Here is a 24,856-nt window from a genome sequence, read left to right as displayed (position 1 = left end):
ATACACCTGAGTAATGAGTCATAATCAGAAAGAAAGTTGCTTGAACATGGAATTTGTGGTAGGGAAATTAAAGTGCATTTTTCAAAGGTTTAATAGCATCAGGCCACAGATGGGAATGTTCAAGTTGATTGGCTATATTCTCTCCCTTGGACAGTTAGATAGACACAAAAAAATATGCTTCTTGCTTTCCTGTTTGTATGTTGCCACTGCTAACCAATAGTGCTTCAATGAATATTCTTTATATAAATATCTCTACTCAAGTCTTAACATGTCCAGTTTTCCTGTTTAAGGTGGTTTTTTGATAACTTTGCCTTGATATATGTTAATGCTACAATTTAATTCTCAGTCACAAATCTAATTTCCCTTATTTCCAAGATCTTAGAGATGGTGGAGTAACAATTGGCTTTTCAGTCACTATTTACTTCCTACAAACTCCAGGTGAAAGATGAAAGACAATGAGATAGAAAGGGAAATGGGCAGGATCCAAAGAAAATGTAGTTTACAAACAGAAGGCTCTTCAAGTTGCCTGGGCCATTCAATAAGCTGAACATGCAACTCTTGATCTCAGTTTGTAAATTAAGCCCCATGGAGAGTGTAGATTACTTTAAACAAAACAGAAAACAAAAAACAAAACCCAAAACAACAACGATAAAATAAATAAAGAGAAGGTTCTTTTTTTTTTTTTTTTTTAAGAATTAAGAAAGAGAAGATTCTTAAGGGTAATGAGCCATACCATAGGCTGAATACATAAATTCATCATTTAAGTGAATCAAATCCTAATCCACATTTTACCACTTAGCCATCTGAAGAGATTGTCCTTGGTATAGTCATCTAGCCAGAATCCTTGTCAAAATATACCTTATTTATATTAACACCTCTATCATTTATTAAATACCCACAATGTCCCAGTCCCAGGAACTATGGGGAAAGTGGAAATTATGAACACATAATCTTTATCCTTAAAAAGCTCACTATTTAGGAGGGAAGACAAACACATAAAGTAATTATACAACAGTGGAATAACAGAAGCTACTTCTGTATATCACTTCTGTCTGGGGAAAGACAGGATGAGGACCGTAAAGAGTTATGTCACAAAGGACATAATGGCTATGTGCTGACTCATTATCACTAAAGTTAAACTTGGCAATTGGTTTATTGAAAAGCTCTAACTGAACGGCTACCGCTAACATAACAGAAGGATTTAAACCACAACCTCTAACCCTGGTCATAAAACACTTCAAACTGTTCTAGCTTTTTCTCAAAGAATGAAGAGATCCTAAAAATTAAATCTATTAAAGTTCACATTTTAGCTTATTAAAAATGATAGAAATAACAGTAGCAGTCATATGGGATCATTTTAGGGAGTTTGATAAGGGGCACTATACTATCAAAATCATAGTTATAGGACATCACAGCTGCAAAAATGATAGGAATCCCTGACAATCTTATTTTCTTCATTTTCTAATTTAATCCTTAGTCTATTAAATATTCGCTTAGGACCTACTACATGCATCCGGCAATATATATCATACATCTTAAACCTACACAATGTTGTATGTTAATTATATCTCAGTAAAGCTGGGGACAAACAAACAAAAACCCTGCCAAGTACACTACAACAAGACACAAGGAGATACAAAAATGAAGTCTGTGAATGGGGAAGGGAATTAGACCTAATGGTACTAACAGATATAATGCAAATGGTAATTGCCTTAAGGAACTTGGAAGAGGGGATAGTAAACAAAGTGCCAAAATGATAGCCTGGAAACTCTCCCAACGCCACATAGAATTTCATGGAGGCTTCCTCACCTAGGCCTGACCAATTATTAATTCCGTTTCAACTCTCTGGAGGATGGGGGAGTAGTGTGGAGCTGAAAATTCATGTAGGCCTTACAGAAAAGGTGAGATTCAGCAAAAACTTGGAGTGGACAAGGGAGTTAGCCAAAGGCCTATCTGGAGGAAGATTGTCTGCAATCAGAAGGAATAATGACAACAAAGATTGTTTAAGGAACAGCAGGAAAGCCAGCATAGCTGGAGCAGTGAGGTAAGAAGCAGAATGGTAGGAGAGAAGAGATCAGGGAAGGAGGGGCAGAACACGCTCGGTCTGAAAGGCTATTGCGAGGACCTCAACCTTCTTTTTTAATTGAAGCATAATATACAGTGTTATATTAGTTTCAGATGTATGCTATAATGTTCAACAATTCTCTACATAGTGCTCATTACGCTAAGTGTACTCTTGATCCCCTTTATCCGTTTCACTCCTCACTCCATCCACCTCCCCTCTGGCAGCCGCCAGTTGGTTCTCTGTATTTTAAAGGTCTCCGAGTTGTTTGGTAAGGACTTTGGCTTCTACTCTGAGTGAAAATGGGAGCCACTGTATATCACTGAGGAGCATGCTCTGTTTTGCCATTTATTCAGGCCAACTTTTTGTCCCTTAGTAGTCTTACAATTTTTTTTTCACATAGGTTTTGGGCATTTCTTTTCATGCTTAGTCTTAGGTATTTTAAGGTTTGGTTGCTAATATGAATGGAATCTTTCTTGCATTATATTCTCTAATTGGTAGTTGATATTAAGAAAACTCGATCTCAGGACTCGGTCCCGAGTCTCCAGGATCAGGCCCTGGGCTGAAGGCGGTGCTAAACCGCTGAGCCACCTGGGCTGCCCAAGCATTTGACTCTTGATTTCAGCTCAGGTCATAATCTCAGGGTCATGAGATCCAGCCCCACAGAGAGCAGATTCAGATACTAATAACCACTTAAGCCAGGGGTAAAGTTGATAACCTCCTTGTGAAAATTAAGAGACCTCCAGATATACAATCAATATACAAATCAGTTTTTTTTTTGTTTTTAAGATTTATTTATTCCAGGGACGCCTGAGTGACTCAGCAGTTGAGCATCTGCCTTCTGCACAGGGCGTGATCCTGGAGTCCCCGGATCAAGTCCCACATTGGGCTCCTTGCATGAAGCCTGCTTCTCCTTCTGCCTATGTCTCTGCCTCTCTCTGTATCTCTCATGAAGAAATAAATAAAATCTTAAAAAAAAAAAAAAGAAAGATTTATTTATTCCAGATAGAGAAAGAGCACACAAGTGAGCAGGGGATAGGGCAGAGGCGGAGAATCTCCAGCAAATTCCCTGCTGAGCATGGAGCTCAATCCCCAACCCTGAAATCATGACCTAAATAGAAACCAAGAGTTAGTTGTTCCACTGACTGAGCCACCCAGGCACCACTCAGGGTTTTTTGTTGTTGTTGTTGTTGTTAATCTTATTTTATTTTTTGAAGATTTTATTTATTTATTTAGCGCTTGCACGCACATGTGCACAAATAGGAAGAGGGGCAGAAAGGAGGAAAAATCTCAAGCAAACTGTGCTGCAAAATCCAATGACCCTGAGATCATGACCTGAGCCCAAACCAAGAGTCCAAAGCTTGACTGACTAAGCCAACCAGGTGCCCCTGCTTTGTGCTCTTAATACCTCCTTCCTCATACACTGGTGTCTTAAAAAGTTCTTAAAATGTGCTATAGTCTCAGAGTATCTTTCCAAGTTTTTTGTCCCAAACCTACTCCATTGCACCCATTAGGATCACTACTGTTAAAAAAATAATAAATACTATCAAAGATGAGGCGAAATTAGAACACTGTGCACTGTTGGTGGGAATGTAAAATGGTACAGCTGTTATGGAAAACAGAATGGTGGGTCCTCAAAAAATTAAAAACAGAATTGCCACAATCTAGCAATTTTGCTTCTTGGCTTATGTCCAAAAGAATCGAAAGCAGGACTGGAAGAGGTATTTGTACACTCATGTTCATAGCAGCACTATTCATAGTAGCCAAGGAGCAGAAGCAACCCAAATGCCCAATAACACATGAATGGATAAATGAAATGTGGTATATACATACAATGTAATATTCAGTCTTAAAAAGGATATTATGACATGATACAACATAGGTGAACACTGAGAACATTATGTTGAAATAAGCCAGTCACAGGAAAGATCTATCACATGATTCTACTTATATGAGGCACCTACAGTAGTCAAATTCACAGAGACAAAAAGATTAATGGTGACTGCCAAGGACCAGGGGTTGGAGGAATGGGGAGTTAGTGCTTAATGGGTACAGAGTTTCACTAATAAGATGAAAAGAGTTCTGAGATGAATGATGATAATGGTTGCCCAACAGTGTGAACACACTCAATGCCACTTAACTGCACACTTAAAAATGGTTAAGATGGTAATATTATGTTTTAAAAATAAAAAAAAATAAAACCTTTTCCATCAGTAATTTTGTGTTTCTTGTTGCCTTTTTTATTCTGTGAGGCCCAGTTTTATCCTCTGCCTAGTGCTTTGAACTTAACCTTCCTCACTGACCTTTGTCTCTAATGTCTCCTCTATCTGGGCCTGGAACTCCTTGAGTCCCTCAACACTCATTTTTGCCTGGATTATGGTTTGTTCCCCTTTTCTTGGAGCTTGTCAGCTTTTTTTTTTTTTTTTTTTTTTTTTTTTTTAAGTCCAATCTTGCTCCTAAGACCCTCAATTTGGGCCAATCTCACTTTTAAAGAAAGATCTGAGAAATAAAGCACACAATTCTAGAATACAGACTATCTGTATTCCAGGTATAACTACAAACTTAATGCTGTTTAATATAAATTGGGAAATAATATTTATGGAGAATTGCTTAAAGGATATACTATTTATCCACTGCTCAGAATCAGTGTTTCCTTATTTTTGTTTTCTATTTTTTTTTAAGTTTTTTATTTTAGTAATCTCTATACCCAACATGGGACTTGAACTAAGAACCCCAAGATCAAGAGTCAAATGCTCAGGACACCTGGGTGGCTCAGTGGTTGAATGTCTGCCTTCAGCTCAGGGCATGATCCTGGGATCCAGTTTTGAGTCCCACATCAGGCTCCTGTCATGGAGCCTGCTTCTTCCTCTGCCTATGTCTCTGCCTCTCTCTGTGTGTCTCTCATAATTAAAATAAAATAAAATAAAATAAAATAAAATAAAATAAAATAAGAAATAAATAAATAAAATCTAAAAAAAAAAAAAAAGAGTCATAATGCTCTATAGACTGAGCCAGCCAGGCACCCATTTGTTTTCATTTTTTAAGCCAAGGCTCAACAGGTGAGCTCTAGAAACATTGTGAACTTCCAAAAATTGTCTGTAAAAATCTGTGCATTTTTTTTAGAGGTCCCAAGATTTTAAAAGTTTTAATATGCTCTATTATCTACCCCCCAAAGAGTTAAGAATCTCTATATATATTCTAAAATTTTTTATCTCTTGGATTGAAACAGATTATCAAACCCTTACCTCAACTGAAATGTTCTGCCTCAAGCTCAGAATGGCTTTTGCTGAACAATGCTTTGGCACTATGCCAACAACCCACATTGAAGGACATTTAAAGGAAACAGCCACAGGCCTAAAAATCTGTTGAGGAAACTATCATAAAAGCAAAGAAAGCAAGACAAAGATGGGCACAGATCTGCCTGGATATCTCAAGATCTTAACCAGGTAATATGTCTGTAAAGGCAGAAATATGCTGATGTTGGGACATCTGGGTGGCTCAGTCAGCTGATTGTCTGTCTTTGGCTCAGGTCAAGATCCCAGGGTCCTGGGAATGAGCCCCACATTGGGCTCCCTGCTCAGTGGGGAGCCTGCTTCTTCTCCCTCTGCTACTCCCCTTGCTTGCGCCCTCCTCTGTCCTCTGTGTCAAATAAATAAAATCTTAAAAAAAAAAAAAAAAGAAATATGCTGATGCTATCATGAGAAGAACAGATTTGGAACAAGCCCAAAGAGAATTACATACCCCATGTAAAAACTGAGTGAAATGTAATGGCAACACTAAAGGTTCTTCCTTCATAAACGTAAGCATGGGATTTGGAGAGCCAGCAATGCAGATATTAATGGCAATTTTTAGATAAATGTATATAACATTTTACATATATGTTGAGTATACCTAAGTTAAAGAAAGGTTCAAACTATAAAAGATATCATGTGAAATTTTTAACAATTCTCCCTTCCCAATTTCAGGGTAATTTTCTTTTATGTAACTCTCACATTCCTTGATTTAGCTAAAATCCATCCACCCATTCTTCAAAGCTCAGTTTTTAAATTTTATTATTTTCTTAAAGGCTCCACACCCAGAGTCTCATACTTTACTGACTGAGCCAGCTAGACACCCCATCACCTTTTAAGATTATGACAAATGTAGTTCAAGTAGAATTGTTTTTGTTTCATTAAACTAAATGGAGCTACTCTCTCCTCCTCCTCCTCAAACACATATACTTATAGCTCTTATACTCTTTAAAATTTTTAAAAAACATATCCACAAAGAACTATGACAAAAAGTTTTCTTTTTGTTGGAGGTCATCCTCCCAAATAGTCAGCAGTCATTTGGTTGAAATTTTGTAGAGAGGAATGCCTGGGTGGCTCAGAGGTTGGGTGTCTGCCTTCAGCCCAGGGAATGATCCTGGGGTCCCAGGGTCGGGTCCCGCATCGGGCTCCCTGCATGGAGTGTCTGCCTGTGTCTCTGCACTGCCCCCCCCCCCACCCCGTGTGTGCGTGTCTCTCATGAATAAATAAATAAAATTTAAAAAATTTATTTATTTATTCATTCAGAGAGAGCGAGAGAGAGGCAGAGACACAGGCAGAGGGAGAAGCAGGCCCTATGCAGGAAGCCGGATTCGGGACTCGATCCCGGGTCTCCAGGATCACACCCCAGGCTGCAGGCGGCACTAAACCGCTGCGCCACCGGGGCTGCCCAATAAATAAAATTTTATAAAAATTTTGTAGACAGTTTAGTTCCAGATCTTGGTAGCAAGTCTGAAATTTCTCCAAATTAGCCACAACATTAGCTGCAACAGAAACTAATATTAATGAGGCAACCTGTGATATAAGGATACAAAGTATATGTTCTGAGATTGGCAAAATGAGTTATTAAGTTACATCTTTATAGAAAGGGAAACAAATTCAACAAGACTGTTTTGATCATCTTAAACTCACATGGAAAAAGGAAGAATGCTGAGTGTTCAAATCATGATTCATCTTACTATAATATCAATAATTACAATTAAATCAATTAGCCCAGTGAAGGTCCGTTGGACTATTCCTATTTCCCTCTGAAAGTACACAGATGAGATACACTCACTCAACTTTACCTTTTGCTAAAGATACTTACACCATGGTTTTCACAGCAGAACTTTGGCTTTCTGTTTAAACATCTTCAAAATTAAATCACTTACCTGTCTGCCTCAAGTCTTTAGGTAGAATGTTTCTCTCACTGCCCTCTAAAAAAAACCACTCAAACATTACTCTTTATGTGAATTAATGTGAACTAGTATCATCAGTGATTATAACCAAAGACTTTCTATAAAAACCTCAAGTTCAATTTTTTAATTTTTTTCCCTTCCACTCTTGTAGCAACAATAGTCACAAAGCCAGGTCAGAGGGAAGTCTAGCCTGTGTCCTCCCCTATGAAGTTTCTTTGAGATCCAAAATTTTAAGAAGCTTCTTGATGGGCTTCAGTCCCTTAATGAGTGATAAGCAACCAACTTCCTGGCTTTGTCGATAGAACATGGTACTGTATAGTAGTAAGCAAAGATCATTATTGATGTTGAACTTGAGAATCTCAGCAGATATAAGCTAAGCACTTACCTGAAATAAAACATTTCATGTATTTCATTTCAGAGAAACACCACCTAAGGATAAAACAAAAACTCCTTATCAGTCCCTGCCCTGCTGATATAATACTATTTATCAAAATTCACTGTGTGCTGGACACTTTACTATGTGTTTTACATAGATCTTATTTAATTTTCACTAAAATCTGGGCCTAGAGAGTTCAATTCTTTCCTACAGATGAAAACCCTGAGGCCTAAGATTAAACTGCTTGCTCAGGGTCATATAATCAGAGAGCAGCAGAAAAGTCACAGCGGTAGAGATTCAAGTCCCAGCTTGCTTGACTGTTCTTGACCACAATTATCATCTCTCTTGTAGACTTGGCCACAGATGAAGAGACAACTGTCAAGTGCATTTCTAGGGCGGTAACTGAGAACTGTGGTCAAATGCTATGGTTCAGAAGTACAATTTACTGTGGTCAAATGCTATGGTTCAGAAGTACAATTTAAGGTCTTAAATGCCCACATGCTTCTCTTTGGTAGATCTGGCAATGAGCTCAGGAGAAAATCCACTCTTCCTCTATGCACCCACATTTTAGCACCCCTTATTTCTTTACTTTTGACTGAGAATCTCTTCGAGCAATCATTCCCAAAAGCATGGTCCATGAACCAATTGTTTCAAAAACATGAAAAGTCTTTGTGGAAAATATAGACACCTGGCCCCCACTCTGGAAATACTGACTCAGAATCTCTGGGAGGGGTGGCAACAAGAAATCCAGGAGGTCCTCTTGCCTATTAAATTTTATACTGTTCATTGCCTTGCAGCAAAAGAGCTAGTGAGGTAAATTGAAAGCTAGCCTCCTTAATAATCAGTCTGACATTGGGTCAGATTGGTGTTAAGTCAAAGATAGGACAGAGATCTTATGAGAAGGCATAGGATGATAACACTGATTTGGAGCTGGAAGAGATTTTGGAAATGTTTTTCTAACAGTGTTCTATGAAGCCTTAGGAGTTCTAAAATGGGATATGGGGAAAAAAAAGATTGGCAGTCAGGGCTTAAAGTGCTTAAAAAATGACTGCAGAAGCTCCACTCATAACCTGAATTTTTGTGTAAGATTGTATCTGAATAACGGTTTTGCTAATTTAAACAAATAAACAAACAAACTTTGGCTGTAGAAGAGGAGTAAAGAAAAAAATTGAGGCCCAACATGTATCCCAAACCAATTAAATCACTTATGCTAGTTTGTTCCAGGCACCAGCATTTTTCAGTACCAGATGATTTCAATGTGTAACTAAGGATGGGAACTACCATATCAATTTGTTCTGTCCTTCCTCATTTGAGATAAAAGAAAATTAAGACCCAAAGAATCTAAAGGAGATCAGGATTAAAACCAGCATCTCGACTTTTAGCTCACTGTACTGTTGTTCTCTCCACTCCAGAATGAACCAATTATTCCTCTAAAATAGTGTATAAACCAAGACTATTTTGTAACCTCACATTTATAGAGTTCTCTGGACGTTTAAAGAGTATTTTACATATATTTCCTTTTTAGATTCTTATAAAGATACTGGGAAGTAGGCAGGGCAAAACTATATCTGTTTCGGATGTGAGGAAAACAGAGGTCAATTAAGTTAACTCAGTGACTTAGCAGTAAAGCCAGAATTAAACTCTTTATTTTCTAACTTCTAGATTAAGTAAATCTAATTTGGCAAGTGTTTGAGTGCCTAGTATGTGCTAGTTAAAACATGGTCAAAGATAAGACATCATCCATGCCCTCAACTAGTGTACAATCTTCTTAGAAAAACAGAAGTAACTAAAATACTGTGCTGTCTGGCTTATCCCTTGGACTAGCAGAAGGGGAAAACACTCCCTGATTGGCCTTGATAACAAAGTCCAATTCTTTTCAAATTCATTCTGTAGCTTCTAATTTCTTTCTGACAATGGTAACTAAGATTACTTAAGGGATTTGTATATAGCTATTGCATCTCTAGGCAAGGCCACATAGCTGAGAAATGTCTTTTTTTTTTTTTTTTTTTTTTTTTTATGATAGAGAGAGAGAGAGAGAGAGAGAGGCAGAGACACAGGCAGAGGGAGAAGCAGGCTCCATGCACCGGGAGCCTGATGTGGGATTCGATCCCGGGTCTCCAGGATCGCGCCCTGGGCCAAAGGCAGGCGCCAAACCGCTGCGCCACCCAGGGATCCTGAGAAATGTCTTGATAGGGGTAGAGAAGAGAGAAGAATGCAATTTCAGTGAGGTCCATTTCATAATCTCTGAAGCCAAGGGTATGACTCAGCAGAAGACTAGGAGATTCCAAAACAAAGGGCTGAATGGATGAGAGTATTCACATAAATAATTATTTCCTTTTCCAAAGCATTTTAATAACTAGACAATTTATAATTTACATTGAAGATAAGTACTACACACCAAAGGTAATACTATGTAGGTAATAGTATTTGTGTTAGTAATTCAGTGGTGGAGAAGGTCATAGACAAGAATGTTCAGTCAGCCTTTTTCATGAGGAACTCATCAGACATTGCAAAATGTTGCCATCCATATTTTACCAAATAAAGGTAACAAAATAATGAGGAAACCATGTTTTATTTATGTACTGAAACAAGTTAGCCAGGAATGGTCTACCACAGTTGTTCTCAAACTTTAACTTGCATCAGAACCACCTGGAAAGCTGGGTCCCCTGAGTTTCTGATTCAGCAGGTCTGTAATAGGGCCCAACAATTTATTTTTCTTACAAATTCAGGTAATGCTGATGCTGTTGGTTCTGGTTCCATACTTTGAAAATTGCTGGTTTATCATAAAGTCCATAATATACTAGACACACAGAGGTACGCACACACGCTTATTGCAAATTATGGTAATTTAGTCAATTCTCTATTATTGACTTTGTAAATGATACTCTCCCCACTAACCTAATGGCCAAAAATAAGACTAAATCAGGAAGAAGTTATGGCTAGTCACCTAAATAGACCATCTATTTAAGAGCACAAATGAATGAGTTTATGAAATGAATGGGTGTTTGACAAAGGCAACAAGTGAGGTCTATCTAAAAACTAGGAAATGACATTGCCCTTTAAAAGCCTTCACTCATCTTGAAGAAGACATGAATTTTAATTCTTGTGTTTAGACTTCTTACTTCCCTTTGGACCTCTCTATACCTTAAATGTTCCCCAAGGTTTCATCTTCATTCTTTTCTCATTACTCACTTTCCCTAAGTTTTCTTAACCACTTCCCCCCACACTCCTCCCGGCTTTATTTACTATATAACCATCAGTGGTTAGTAACTTTGTTCAGGTTAAGGAATTCTTTTGAGAGAATTTTCTTCATAAAAATAAACATACATACCTATCTACATTTTACATCCAATTCAAGACATTCAGAGATTTTCAATCAAGTCCAAAGGTCTCAGGTTAAGAACTCCCTCTTTACATGATAATGATTCAAAAATCTATATCCTTTAGGCTGAATTTTTATCCCGAGCTTCAGAATTACATATCCAAATAGCTACTTATTGTCGGTTTTTGGATGTTACACAAATGTCTCAAAATAATAATGAGGGACTGCTTAATATGGATGGGGTTTCCTTTTGGGGTGCTAAAAAATGTCTGGAACAAGTACTAGGGATGAATGTACAATATTGTTAATATACTTAATTTACCAAATTCTGGTTATATTTTTATATGGTTAAAGTAGTAAGTTTCACACATGTATTTTACAATAAAAAAAAATCTACACTTACAAAACTGAAATAATTTCTATTCTACATCTCTCACACACCCCAAATCTGTGCTTTCTCTTCTATTTCCTGTCTTTGAACATCAGTTACCCGTCTTACCATTCACCTAGTGGCCCAAGCCAGTAACCTAAGAGTCATCTTTGACCATGCTCTTTCACTCTCCCATTTGTAATTAATCACAAAGTTCCATACATTCTCCCTCATGAATAAAGAGTTAACTTGGGCTAGTCATCTACTTCCTCTATCCCCAAAGCTTCTACCTAAGTTCAGGCCACTGTCATTAACCTCAGAGTCTCGTTTTATTCCTTCCCACCCTCCATAGAATCCTCACAATCATCCTGGGACAAAGGCATTACTATCCCCATTTCACAGCTAAGGAGACTAAGCCTTAAAGTGGATTTTGTTTTTTGTTTATTTATTTATTTATTTATTTATTTATTTATTTATTTATTTTAAAAATTTTTTAAATTATATTTATTTATTTATTTATTTATTTATTTATTTATTTATTTATTTTTAAAGTGGATTTTGAATTTGAACTTAGGTTGAACTTTCTTGGGAAGAGCCTATGTGGTGACTTTTCCTCCCTAGATCCCTTGTATGCTGGTTATTCTGTGTGCTGTGTCTCTTCCCACCTAACTCCCCTGCCCTGTTCTGGGAAGCTGACCTCTATGAACTATGTCATTCAGACTATCTTGCCTCTAGGTTTCTATTTGGCTTTTGCCAAAGGAAAGTACTTGTTAGAGACCAGAGAGCAGGAAGAGAGAGAATGATTAGAGAGCATTTATTTCTTTACTTCATTTCTGCTTATAGCAGCTGCTTAGTCCTTATGGCCATAGCTCTTGTCAGGCAGTCCGTCTTCCAGATTGTAGCTGTAGGTAGGCTCTCGTAACAACACTCCCTTCCCTTTTTCTTCAGGTCAAGAAATCCTGCTAACTTGGCACTCACTCTTGGTGTGTTTTGCCATTCTTCTCTAGTTCTTGTGAATACTCATCATCTGTAAACAGCCCTTTGGTTCAACTCTCTACAGTTAAACCCTTTTGAATGCACTAGCTGTTTTTCTCCAAGGATTCTGAAGGATAAACTAGGAAAACAATAAATGGCATGTTCTTGCACTTCCATTCATTCAATTTCTAATATCTACAATAGAGTTTCTTTCCTTTCCTCTGATCCAAAGTTTTCCATCCTTGTGGGACTCCCTGGTCTTCCAAAAAGCCTCTCTGTTACCTACAGAAAAACACTGTTGTTACCACTATTGTGCTGTATCTAGTATGACATTAGTACTCTATTCTCCTACGGTTCTATGATCATTCAGTTTTGTCAGTCTGATCATCCCTGTAAGGCAATAAGCTCTTAGCAGTAGGGAACTTCAGAAATTAGAATCTCTAATGAATGACAAACATATTTTAGAAGGAAACTTAGAGGTTACCTTGTCTAACTTACTTATTTTATAGATGTGGAGGTTTAGGTTTATGCAGCTATAAAATAGTGGCAAACCTAAACCCATAATCTAGATTCTTCCTATTGCCTAATCATACCGTGATACTGCAATGAGTATTAGTGGGCACTCAATATGCTAATTACTCACTCTTAAATTTATACAGCTTTTGTTTTGTTCAATGGTAGGCCCTGTGCCTAATTATCTCACACATAGTATGCGCCCAGCAAATATTTGCTTATTTTGAACCTGCGACACAAGACTAATTTCTTAGAAGTTAATCAGAACTTGAAGGATCATTTATAATAATCATCCCTTATACACCTAGAGAAAGTGTATAGTTTGCCAAGTGCTTTCACATTTAAATGAGCCCATTTGTCCCTCTGAGGCAGACACGGCAGGAATCATTAGTTTAACAGCTGCAGATAATTGAGCTTCTGAGAAGTTAAAAATCAAGGTCCCTTTATTAGTATGTAGTAGAGCTGATACCAGTATTCATCTTTCTTTGACTTCCACTTCAATACCATTTCCATTATTCCATGTTCCTTCTTCAGCTTTGCTATTCTACTTCTAGGTATAGCAGTTTCATTCAGGGTGTGAGTCTGAATATTCACAATGAATAGGTAGATCATACACTTGTGCTCAAAGAAGTGATTTTACTTCTTTAAAAATCTGTTGAGGCACTTGGATGGTTGGTTAAGCAAAGAACTCTTGGTTTCTGCTCAGGTGGTCATCTCAGGGTCATGAGATGTCAGGCTCTGCGCTCAGCATGGAGTCTGCTTGCGATTCTCTCTCCTCCTGCCCTTCCCCTTCATGTTCTCTCTCCCTCTAAAATAAATACAATTTTTTAAAAAATTCACTTCTATTCTACTTCTGTTTAGAAGTAGACTGCAGATTATCACCATTCTTGATTATTATGAGGCCTGTTATTTCCCTCAGGGAGGAAGGAGGGTTACTATCTGTCTGTTTTGGAACAAGGGAGGCAGCACTTTTCAGACATTACTTCCTATACAGACCAGAGTCAGGCACTTTTATAACTAGGTGTTCAAATAATCTCTTGTCCTTGGCCTGACCTCACCAGAGATGGGTTGGGTACACTGGCTTTCTTCAAGATCAAATGCACCAGAGAGCTACCTATAAATATTTTTTTTTATTTTTTATTTTTTTTATTCATGATAGGCACACAGTGAGAGAGAGAGAGGCAGAGACACAGGCAGAGGGAGAAGCAGGCTCCATGCACCGGGAGCCTGATGTGGGATTCGATCCCGGATCTCCAGGATCGCGCCCTGGGCCAAAGGCAGGCGCCAAACCGCTGCGCCACCCAGGGATCCCATACCTATAAATATTTTGATTGAATTCTTACCACAAAGACTTTGGTATAGATTTCACCCTGGGTTTTAGCTACTAGGACAATTTCTGATCCTAATCAAAACATTGCAGAAACCAAAAAGAATCTAAACATGTATTAGCCGTCTTCTTTGGATTTCAGTTTCCATTAAGAGCTCAAAAATACTGGGTCAAAAAAAAAATGACCCAAACCAAAGTCCTACATCAGGGGCACAAACTCAAATGCCTGTCACATGCCAGGCAAATAAAGCAAAGCCTACTGCAAGAAAATGAGTAATGGAGTCTGTAATAAACTACTGTAATTTAACAGTTGCTTCTCAGCTCCAATCACCAGTTACTTTGTGGGAATGTGAGTTAAAAGTTAGCAGGTCCTCCCACCCCTTTTAAACTAGAAATCTGCATTTTTAAAATGTAAAATCTGGTTTTAAATAGCTACTAATTCAAACTTGCAAGGCTGTTGCAAGCCATGGGTAGCCAGCCAGAATTGGACTTTTCTTTACCAAGTAGGTCTCCTGTGCCATATGAGAGAAGGATAGCAAATGTGCCACTTTCAATTCAAATGTGGTATAAGATTGATGCTGCTTCTCAGTGAATCTGGATAGTGCTGGAGAAGTGGACAAACTCCATGAGTTAATAGGAATGCGCCTTAGCTAGGGACTTGGGGGTATCTGTTTCATGAGTAACCGGATAAATGTGTCCCACTTTGGGAAGTATTTGGTGGAGGATAAAGATCCCCTTTGCTAGGTATCTGGGCAAAAATATCTTCTCTGGGGTGTCTGGGAAACATGTATACTCAAGTACGGGGAGGGAGCAATAATCTCGGGAAGTATCAGGAGAACAGTTACAAGAAAGTGAGAGGCTGGACAGTATTACTGGGAAGTTCAAATAGCTGTACGAGTGTCAGTTAGTATGAGGGTAGTCTCTTCAGTGCTGGGAGGGAGAAGGCAGTAACCAATTCCTCCGGCGCCACCTTCGGGCGCTTCTTGCTCACCATTCCGCTGCGGGCGCCAACTCCAGCAACCTCCATCTTAACGCTTTCTGCGCTGGCGCCCTAAAGCCCCAGGTTCAAGCCTAGAGCAGAGCCCCGCCTCTGACCACGCCCCTCCCACCACCACCTCCAGCCACGCCCCACGTCCCAGGCGCCCGCCAACGGCCCCTCCCCGCCGCCCCTCCCCTCGGGGTTTCCCCAAAGGATCCTGCAGCTGTTGGCCCGGCTCAGTACCTGAGTGCCCTCTGTGCTAGCCACTGGGGAACAGAGATGAAATACTATGACCCTGCCTTTGTGGATAGATCACACACAGGCTTATGAAGGAAGACAGTGAATTAAATTATAACTATGTAAAGTGCTCTGTGAAGGGGGATCAGGGTTGGTTGGGTCCTAATGGCTGCCAGGAAGTTTCAGAACTCAGCAGGCCATGGAAAAGTCTGCAAGGGGAAACAAGTGCAAAGGCACACAGGGTAGGAGTGCACAGGGTGGGGGTGCGGTTGGAACTAGGGGTAAGTGCTTTAGAATAGCCACAGGGGGGGGAAAAAAAAAAAGAATAGCCACAGGATGGTGAGGGGATTTATGCACTGTCTTGGAGGGTCTTAGAACTTCAGCATGAAGGCTATGATAAGGTAACCACCCAGTAGCTTTAACAGGAGGAAGATTAACCAGAGTATGTGAAGAGGGCAGCAGAACAGAACAGAGGCGGGTGATTATCAGTCAAGAGAAACTAAAAGCCACTATTCCAGTTGTGGTACTGTGAACTGAGGTAAGAATGGATTCAACAGGTAGGTTTGAGGCAGAAATGACTGAGGGCAAATGATTTGGGAAAGAAGGAGGAAGTTTAAAAATAACTGGGGAACTGAATCGCAAGGATTTATTTAGCAAGTAAATGGAAATGAGAAACTGGAAGGCTGGAGTTAATCCCCTGTCCTGTGCTCTCACTCAGCCCCCACCCTGCAAGGGCTAAGAAATTAAGCAAGCACTTCTTGTGTGTCAGCTTCTCTGATTCCCATGCCAGGAGGCCTCACTATTGTCTTGTTTTTTCCAATATCAGGGGTGATTTTCTACTCCAGCTTTCCTTCCTTGAATTTTCCCAAATGAAAGGCCAATTTCTACTCCTAGGCCTACTTCTCTGTCCTGTACATGGCAGCCCTCTACCAATCCCCAGAGGCACACTTTTCCCCAGGAGACCCTTACTTTGTCCTCACAACATGGACTAGTTTTCACTGGCACATGACATCTCTTCTCGATCTACTCTTCTTGATCTTCTGCAGGAAGCCGATACTTTGGGTCCCATGACTCTGTTAATTGGGGTGGTGGTCTCTAGTCAAGGCCAAGATACTAGTCCATTACCTGCTTTACTGCTTGGTGCTTATCCAGAGCTGCTTTAGGTTCCATCATTTGTCAGGAGGAGGAGGCAGTGAAGGGCCAGATACAAAATCTACCATTTTACAGGGTTATACAAGATAGTCATTTCTACAACTTTCCACACCTTAACAGAATTACCAGACCCCAGAGGTTGCTATAAGAGAATTTATTAGAGACTAGCCAAAAATGTTCTGTAACAATGGCACATACAATAATTAACAACAGCAAAGATGCTTGGTTTGTTGTTTCATGTAATGGCCAGTACAGCTGTGGACAACACAGAGTCCTCAGGAGGTCCAGGAGGCTGCTACTAAGGATATCCAAGAACCACGTCACATCTCTGATCAAGGGCCTGAGAAGTCCATATGACCTCCTGAAAGAGTTTGTCTCTGACTTCCCAGAGAATGTTGAAGCCTCCTCCATCCAGCCTTGTAAAAGGGATGATAGATAGTCCAAGCTCCTTCTGTAGGGTTGAACATCTGTGAGGGGAACAGCAGCTGACCTAGATGAAGAGGGGTGAGGCCAAAGACTAGATTCTTTCTGCAAAGTGGAGGACAACCAGAAGGCAGGAGCCTTAGGTAAGGAGGACTGCTTCTAGACTGGTTTCTACAATTTTTGGCTTTTTTCAGAGCCTACCCAAGAAGAAAACACAACCCTCTCTCCTGGATCCTTCAACTAGCCCTCAGGTACATACACAAAGGAACAGCCTCTCATGTCTGAAAACATCATTGCTCCCCTTCTTACAGGAGTGAGGGAGGGGGCTCCTGAGCAGGGGGCCTCTGGTGCCTGGGTTCCAAAAGTATTCGAGCTCAGGGCTCGAAGTACCATGTGAACCTCATTCTACTCATGACATATAATTTGGGGGAAAGGATTAGCACAGCTCATTTCTAGAAGGTATCTTGTTCAGTCTCAAAGCCTTGTTTTCTTTTTCTTTTTTTTTTTTTTTTAAAGATTTTATTTATTTATTCATGAGAGACACAGAGAGGCAGAGACACAGGCAGAGGGAGAAGTAGGCTCCATGCAGGGAGCCCGATGTGGGACTGGATCCCAGGTCTCCAGGATCAGGCCCTGAGCTGAAGGCGGCACTAAACCGCTGAGCCACCCGGGCTGCCCTCAAAGCCTTGTTTTCATGGAGCTCCACAAAACTAGTGGATCCTGCTCCCAAGGTATGGTCTAAATTCTGTTCTGTATGTTCGTGCCCTGGTCATACTCCCAATCCAGACTATAGGGCTCAGCAACAACTGTAGGCTCAACTGACTATTTAGCTAACCAGGTACATGCTCCAGGCTCTCTGTGTTCTTCTAATGGTTGATATGGATAAGTCTAACTGGATAATGTATGGCATGGAGAGGGGTAGAGATGGGGTGTGGGGTGAAGGGGTGTCTACCAAGAATGGCTAACACTCTTAGAAATGCCTGTCCCTCCCTTTATGGAAAACCTCCCTATGCAGTAGCCCCCACAGCCCAGCTCCTAGCACCACAGACCTACTGGTCAGGGATTTGTGACTCTTTCTATGAAAAGACATATTCTGATCACCCCAATTTTTCCTTAAATTTCCTTAAACTGAAGGAGTCAGCCCCTTGACTATGAGGACCCTAAGCTGGCTACATAGTAACTCTCACTGGCCCTGACTTGTGGAACTGATGCCATTTGGTTGGCACAGGAATCTAGGTGCTCAGCTCCCCTCTTCCATGGAACGAGACTCCGATTTGAGCTTCACAAACTCTCGAGCCACTTCGTCATTGCTCCTTTGAGATAGAATCCGGAGAATAGTCATGCCTGTCTCATCCATGTGGATCTTCCGGCCCAAGGGACACCAGCAAGCACAGCTGCCCTTGGCTGCTACATCCCTCAGAGGCATCACAGCCAGCCCCAAAACACGATCCTCACGGGCAAAGCAGTAATCCTTCACACATATTTGCAATTCATAGGCTTCTGGCCCTTCTTCATTTCCCAGGAGGCTGTGAGCACAGGGTAGGAGGAAGGGAGGAGGCCAGAGCTGAATGTGTTCAACTGAATTTACCCCATTCAACCCATCCCTCCTCTCTCCTCTCAAGTCTTACTCCCCAACTCACCCCCACCCCAGAGTCCTGCAGGTTCCCTACCCCATAACTCACAAGTGAAATGTCTCATTGTACTTGGGAGCCCAGTTGTTGCTTTTTGACTTGGTTGTGAACTTCCTCTTCTTTTCACTTTGGTGTGGGCCAACCATGGTCACTTCCACAAAGGGCCGGAACATACCCGCTGTCTGCCACTTGAGGTCATTGGCAGCTACCACTGCCCAAACAAGGGAAGTCTGTCAGAGATCCCACCAAGTGTTCCCAGTTCTGGAGCCCCCAGGTGGCATTCCAAGGGGGCTAAGTTGGAGGACTGGGATAAAGCAGACTCTGCCTTCAACTGTTAAGGCCACTGCATAAGAAAAGATCTGAGACCTCTAAGTCTGTGCACTCACCTTTCACTGTGACCTTGTGCTCCCCAGTTCCAGGATGTGTAAACAAGTCCACCTGAATAGAGACTTCTCCCACAGGATCATCCACACCAGATCCTGAAGGACAGATGGACAGTTGTTCCTATACTGGAGAACTCTAAAACTTCAGGCCTATTATCCCAGGTAAAACTGAGGAGTTATAAGGCTACCACCTTATTCCCTAAAGCCTAAAGCAATCACTCAAAGTAGCCATGGGGAAGTAAGCAATGGGAGAAGGGAAAGCAAGGGGATAAAGAATGAGGCTGTGTATTAAAATGCATTAGGCTGACAACATCTTAGGTGAAATGTTTCAAAAATGCACCAGGAATCTCTTAACATTCCCCAAACCTCTTTTATATCCTAGACTGAAGAATTTTTCATTGGAAGATACTGGAGGATAGTATTGCCACCCTGTATCTTTGGAAATCATGTCCACCCCATGGTATCTCAAGGGAAAAATGTGGATCCCTTCTAGTCAAAGGCAGTATACTCTGCCACCTATCCTCAGATTCCAGAAGGCCTCCAGTTGGGAGGCTGCCTTGCTCAGACTATGTCCTATTAACACCTGGACCTCTCTACAAGCAACTTCCCAGTCCCAATCTCTGGCCAGTTTGTAGGCTCCCCTCAGCAGAGGCTTCAGTCTTTTTTGAGAAAATACCGGTTCCATGCACCCCAGATAAAACTTCTTTGTCCTCAGGTATAGGAGCAGGGGAATCCTGAGGACAGTACTACTGTTAACCTAGTCTGAGACTGTATGAATACATCACTCATCTCTGAGACTTAGGATAGAGCTTCTGAACTTTGACACATGGCTCCCCTACTGTCAGCCTAAGCAGCTCATTCTAGTTCACAGGGAACAGTGTTAGCCTATGTTAAATTCACATGTGAAGGTGTACAACATACCCTTTTCCGGCCGAATGTCCTCATTAGCAGTAAACCTAATACCTTTCCCATCATGCACTGAGTGAGAACAGGCAAGTCAAGAGGTAGTAGCAGCAGCAGGACAGAGAAAGAAGAATCAGTTAGAGGTCTAAGGAGTTAACAGCCATTCAGCGCAGCTCTACATATATCCTGAGGGAGCACAGAGATGAGGTGGAGAAAGACAAAGTGCTGGGGTCAAAGCCTGAATGCTCTAATTTAGACTTCATAGGTCAAAGATCAATCAGATCATGGGGAAAACAGAAGAACATACAGAGAGAAGGTATTTGAGACCAGCAGGGCAGGAAAGAAAAACATAGGCTCTAATCTCCTTGGCTTTAAATGAAAGGGTAAAAAGCAATGTGTATAAAATGTACACACATACACTCGGATCCTCCCTGCAGTACCCACCCCTGCTCTTACTGCATATATGTCCATTTCAGTCTTTCCTCATCTTTACATGTAGTCTAAAGCTCAGGTTTTCTAAAGACTTAAATCCTTTCTGGATTAACTCAGATCCTCCTCTGATGTTACAAGTCTTTCCACATACAGCTATGTAAAAGATCTCCCCGTCCCCTTGACCAAGGTTTGTAACTTCTTGACCAAGGTTTGTAACTTCTTTACTCTCTCTTCTTCCCACCCAGACTTTAAATAAGAACAGATGTGGAAAATGGAGCAGTACTGCAGGTCCCTTGCATCTTTTCACCTTTCATCTACTCTAGTCTAACTGCCTAGATCCCTCCTTCCCCATCAGGTCAGCTCTGGATCCACAGCTCAGAAGGCCTAAGTCCTCTTACTCCCTCAATCAGATTCACTACTCCAGGTATCACACCTGGGTTTCCCTGGAAGAAGAAATAACAGATGTGTCTGAATGTCTTTCCTGGGAGGGCCGTGCTCCAGGGCCAGGGGCAGAATTTCAATCTAAATCAAATCTAGGTCGATGTGTTTTGTTATAGAGAGGCCTGCCTAGAGACAGGGAGGGGTTCTGAGAACTAGAAGTCGCAGGGAGAAAACTAGCTGACTGCGTCCCTGTGCATTAGCATTACCCATGAGGCTGGAGCCTCAGCTATGCACAGAGGCCCATGATCCACATCCTCTCTTCAAATGCTCCCATAGTATGCCTCTTCTAGTCTTTTTTCTCATCCACACTAGACTATAGTATTCTGCTTTCTCTCCCCAGGACAATTTCTAAAAAGATTTCCAAAGCTGAGTTTTCACGAGTGTCTCAACCACTCATTCTCAAGGCTTCCTGACAGATACTTCCTAAAAGATAGGGTACACTCCTTGATAAACATGCACTAGCCAAGCAATGTCTGAGAAAAGAGTCTCAGGCACATTTCCCAGGTCCCTATGATATACCTGTCTGGTATGGGTATGCTGTGAGAGTGAGTACTGGGGTCCCTCAAGAAATCCTGGGGATCAGAGTCTGGCTCTCAGAAGAAGTAGCTGGATCCTCCCTAAAGGCTGGAAGATACTGACTCCCTAGAGGCAGAAATGTTGCAAGAAGTAGAGACAGGGACTCAAAGTCCTTAGGCCTTACCCTGGGCAGTCTGTGAGCGTACAAAGGTTTTGATGAGTGTATCTGTGGTCTGTGTGTAGAGAGACAGGGCATAGCGTAGAGACTGCAGATCTGAGCTCTTCTCCAGGAAGGTTTTCTTCAGCCCATTACCTCCTGCATGAAAGTATTGCTGAAAGACAAAAGAACACCTGCTATAGCCTCCTCCCCTTATAGAGAGGCAGCTTTCAACACCGTCCTCAGAGAAATCACACAGAAGCTCAATGAAGATGCCAAAAGAGGATGATGAGGACAATAAACCATAAACAACAAGATCTGAATGCCACGTAGAGTCAGAACCTCTCAGGTGAAGAGTATTACTTGAGTAGGAGCAGTAAGGGATGACCACACTCCTGGATGTGGTCTTTAAAGTATGGATCTACCCAGACAGGCAAAGATATGCCCTTTTACCCCCCTGAACCCTTAGAAAAGTGCCCTTTTACCCCCCTGAACCCTTAGAGAATATTATACTTACGACATACCTCTCCCAAGTGACCTGCATCACAGTTCATGTGTATCTTCCTTATTACAGCCTTACCAAATTATAAGCTTCTTAAGGCTAGGAACTATATCTGATTCTCTCTGTATCCTTTATAGCACACAGTGCCATGTGCATATGTTGCCTGGTTGAATGAATGAATGGGTAGTAGGAAAAAAATAATTTAAAAACCCAAGCAAATTTATGCTAAAGTGGAAGAGGGAAATTTCTGCCAGATCTAGGGTATAAGGATATGAAAGATTAATTCCCAGTGGAAAATATTCAGGAATAGCAATGAGGAACCAAGTAAACTGAACTGTACTCAAAACCCAAGAAAAAGTGGTGCTCTGGTCTGTGGTAAGTCATCTGAGACCATAAAGGAGGTAACTTTTGGTTGCTTCCAAGCAGCAATATGGACATAGCAAAGAAAGAAACAGACATAAAAATCACTCCCTTCTGGATGTGAGGGGGCAAAAGCCCATGGGACACCAGTCTGGCAGACTAGAATGCCAGCGCCAAGAGGTGGTGTTACTGAGGTAGGGTAGTATGACTGTCTGAAGAAGGGGGAGGTCTCCACCTTGATAGTGTCCAGAGCGAGGTCAAGGACTTCACACTGCTTTGGAGTGAGACTCCGTGTTTCCTCTCGCACCATGTGGTCCTGGAACCGCAGAGAAAGCAATAGCATCAGGACAGCTTGGGGTTATCATGGAAGTTTTTCCCCCACCCACCAGCTCACACTACATGTTCCTCTCATTCTCTTCCTCTTCTGTTTCCAAAGCTCACATTTCCTTTCTCCTGGCACCCTGTCACCCTCAGCCTCAGAAGGACTCCATACATCCATATACCTTGAGCTTAGAAAGATGGCTCAGCTCCTTGGCAGCAGTAAAGATCAGCTGGGTGCCCTGGACAGACAGAGGATTAGTCGAAAGCAGAGGACTCCAAACTCAGGAAGTGTGGAGCAAGGTAGGGGAGACAGAAGGACAAAGTGGAAGGGGAGTGTCCTTACCGTCTGGTCAGTGAGTGGGGGCAGAACAATCATTCTTTCCATTGTGTTCATGACCACCCTCCAGAGCTCCTTCAGTACACGCTTCAGGACTGTCTTCTCACACACAGTGGCAAAGAGTGTGAGGCTGCAGGCCCATGTAACAGGTAAGACTGGGGTGAGGATTTGAGAGCCCTCCCTCCTTGACAGCTCCCCCATCTGATTGCCTCTGCCTTGCTTGTCCCACAGGACAGTTGAATGCTGTACTCACTTGCCATCCAGGAAGTCCATGAGAGGCCGGAGCACACTATCTGCATCCTGAGCCACAGAGGCCCTGGCGTTGGGGGATGCATTCCCTGGGCCTCGCACCTGGCCCAGGATGTCAGCCATTTGTCGAACACACTCATCAATCCGCACCTGAAAACTACACATGTGCCCGCAGTGCAGCCCTTCCCTGCCCAAACACACAAAGTCCTTGGAACAGCACCAGCTATTCAGGCCCATTCCAGCACACTCCTGGTACAGCTCCAGCAGGGACAGCCAACAGGAGGAAAGGGAAGATCCACACACCTGCACTGGATGGAGGGTGTGGAGCAGGGGCTTTGGGATTGGCCAGGGGCCATAGCTGGCTCTTATGACTGTGTGGGGACACTGACCTGTTTCCAAATACCATGCTGAGCTCATCCAGAACTGTATTCAGTTTCACCTGCAGCTCCTTCAAACTGTCTGCAGCTTCAGGGTCCAACTGTATCCAAAGAAGGTGTGCTTGGCTGAGCTGGTTTTTGTGTCTTTTGTTCCCCTCCTGTGCCACTAACTCCTCCCTCCAAGAGCCTTTACCCCAATGCCTACTTTGATCCTTCAGCTTAACCCAGCCTAGACCCTCAGCTAAATTGCTGATGAGTTCTACACCCAGGGAGCTCAGGAACAAAGGGAAAGTGCAGCAATTCCACACCCTGAGACCTACCTCCTTGCCTCCCATGGCCTCAAACATTTTCTCCAGCTGGACCCTCAGTTGCTGCATGTTGTTCATCAGGATGCAGGGCTTTGGGGACAAATGGAGCTGGTGAGTCTTGGCTCCTTTTAACATAGGACCTATCTAGCCTAGGATACCTCTCTCATACTACTTCAAAAGCCACAGGGAATTTATAATTCATATTTTATGCATCTGTTCCTAAGCACTGAGATCTAGAACCAGTTAAGACAGTTCTCCTTGAATGAAGAATAGAAGCAAATGTTTCTGTTTTTAAGCTGGGTGGTGGGTCTCAGGTGTTCATGGTATTATCCTTTATTTACTCTTTGAACGTCTTAAATTTTATTTTTTTATTAAAAAAGAAAGAAGGAAAGATTAAGCAAAGCTCTAGCTTAGTAGAAAATAAAGTACCAAATGGAGACTCAGAGGAACTCCTAGTCAAGTTCTTATTTTGTGACATAATCTCAAAAGAAGCCCCATTGGGAATCAAGTCAGAAGAAGCATCACCCCACCCTCAGCTTTGAGAAGAGACAGCCTCAAAAGCAAGGATTCAAATGTCTTTCACTTCTACCCAAACATCTTTAAGGCCGCAGGGCCTAACCCTCACCATTTTCTCCTTTGTGCAATAATCTGGGAAGCTCTTTGATAAGATGTTTGCATACTGCATCAACACCTTCCCGATGGTCTGGGGGAAAAAAGAAAAGGAAAGGAGTGGGACCCTTTAGCTCTCCCTACAGGGATCTTGCCTGAGGTCATACCTCTCATCCCAGAACAATAGGGAAGTAGAGGGGAATCTCACAGTAAAGGACAAAACCCCCTCTCAACCCCAGAACAGCACCAAGACAAACCCACCAGTCTGTCCCAGACACAAGCAAATGAGAATCCTTCATTCATTTGAAAACTAGACTTCACCTGAAGGCCACCATGGAGAGGAATTGAGCTCAGGCCTATGATGAGGTTGTGAACATGGTAAAGGCGAATG

General features: G+C 41.8%; 2 protein-coding genes and 1 long non-coding RNA gene across 49 annotated transcripts in view; 1 reads left to right on the top strand and 2 right to left on the bottom strand.

The window, feature by feature from the left end:
• LOC112649895 (phospholipid-transporting ATPase FetA-like) overlaps positions 1 to 15,248 on the bottom strand; it is a 123,538-nt gene extending 108,290 nt beyond the window's left edge. For 4 of the 5 annotated variants that reach the window (XM_025432442.3, XM_025432445.3, XM_025432444.3 and 1 more), the window contains exons 1-2: positions 15,140 to 15,248; positions 7,651 to 7,694 (exon numbers count right to left, since the gene is read on the bottom strand). In XM_025432442.3, coding sequence (XP_025288227.1) covers positions 7,651 to 7,678 — 28 coding nt within the window. In that variant the 5' untranslated portion in view covers positions 7,679 to 7,694; positions 15,140 to 15,248. The remainder of the gene's footprint in view (positions 1 to 7,650; positions 7,695 to 15,139) is intronic. The other variant, XM_025432443.3, reaches the window with a different exon arrangement.
• LOC112649901 (uncharacterized) lies at positions 15,083 to 23,678 on the top strand. 31 transcript variants are annotated; one of them, XR_007414073.1, is made up of 8 exons: positions 15,256 to 15,486; positions 15,790 to 15,902; positions 16,772 to 17,190; positions 19,032 to 19,115; positions 20,534 to 20,712; positions 22,701 to 22,885; positions 22,993 to 23,071; positions 23,154 to 23,678. It is a non-coding gene; the product is annotated as an uncharacterized LOC112649901 (long non-coding RNA). The 31 variants fall into 31 exon arrangements; XR_007414072.1 differs by lacking the exon at positions 20,534 to 20,712 and adding an exon at positions 19,336 to 19,413 and having other exon boundaries at positions 15,257 to 15,486; XR_004803898.2 differs by having other exon boundaries at positions 15,259 to 15,486; positions 17,134 to 17,190; positions 18,984 to 19,115.
• The window catches only part of UNC13B (unc-13 homolog B), a 232,387-nt gene continuing 224,186 nt past the window's right edge, over positions 16,656 to 24,856 (bottom strand). For 6 of the 13 annotated variants that reach the window (XM_049116230.1, XM_049116229.1, XM_049116231.1 and 3 more), the window contains 11 exons: positions 24,482 to 24,559; positions 23,561 to 23,946; positions 23,176 to 23,328; positions 22,929 to 23,052; positions 22,768 to 22,824; positions 22,500 to 22,580; positions 21,430 to 21,577; positions 19,875 to 19,931; positions 18,957 to 19,049; positions 18,622 to 18,781; positions 16,656 to 18,465 (listed from right to left, as the gene is read on the bottom strand). In XM_049116230.1, coding sequence (XP_048972187.1) covers positions 18,180 to 18,465; positions 18,622 to 18,781; positions 18,957 to 19,049; positions 19,875 to 19,931; positions 21,430 to 21,577; positions 22,500 to 22,580; positions 22,768 to 22,824; positions 22,929 to 23,052; positions 23,176 to 23,328; positions 23,561 to 23,946; positions 24,482 to 24,559 — 1,623 coding nt within the window. In that variant the 3' untranslated portion in view covers positions 16,656 to 18,179. The remainder of the gene's footprint in view (positions 18,466 to 18,621; positions 18,782 to 18,956; positions 19,050 to 19,874; positions 19,932 to 21,429; positions 21,578 to 22,499; positions 22,581 to 22,767; positions 22,825 to 22,928; positions 23,053 to 23,175; positions 23,329 to 23,560; positions 23,947 to 24,481; positions 24,560 to 24,856) is intronic. The other 7 variants (XM_025432435.3, XM_049116234.1, XM_049116227.1 and 4 more) reach the window with 3 other exon arrangements.

Source organism: Canis lupus, chromosome 11 (genome assembly GCF_003254725.2).
Source record: "Canis lupus dingo isolate Sandy chromosome 11, ASM325472v2, whole genome shotgun sequence".
NCBI lineage: Eukaryota > Metazoa > Chordata > Mammalia > Carnivora > Canidae > Canis > Canis lupus.
This window is presented reverse-complemented; position numbering and strand designations above follow the sequence as displayed.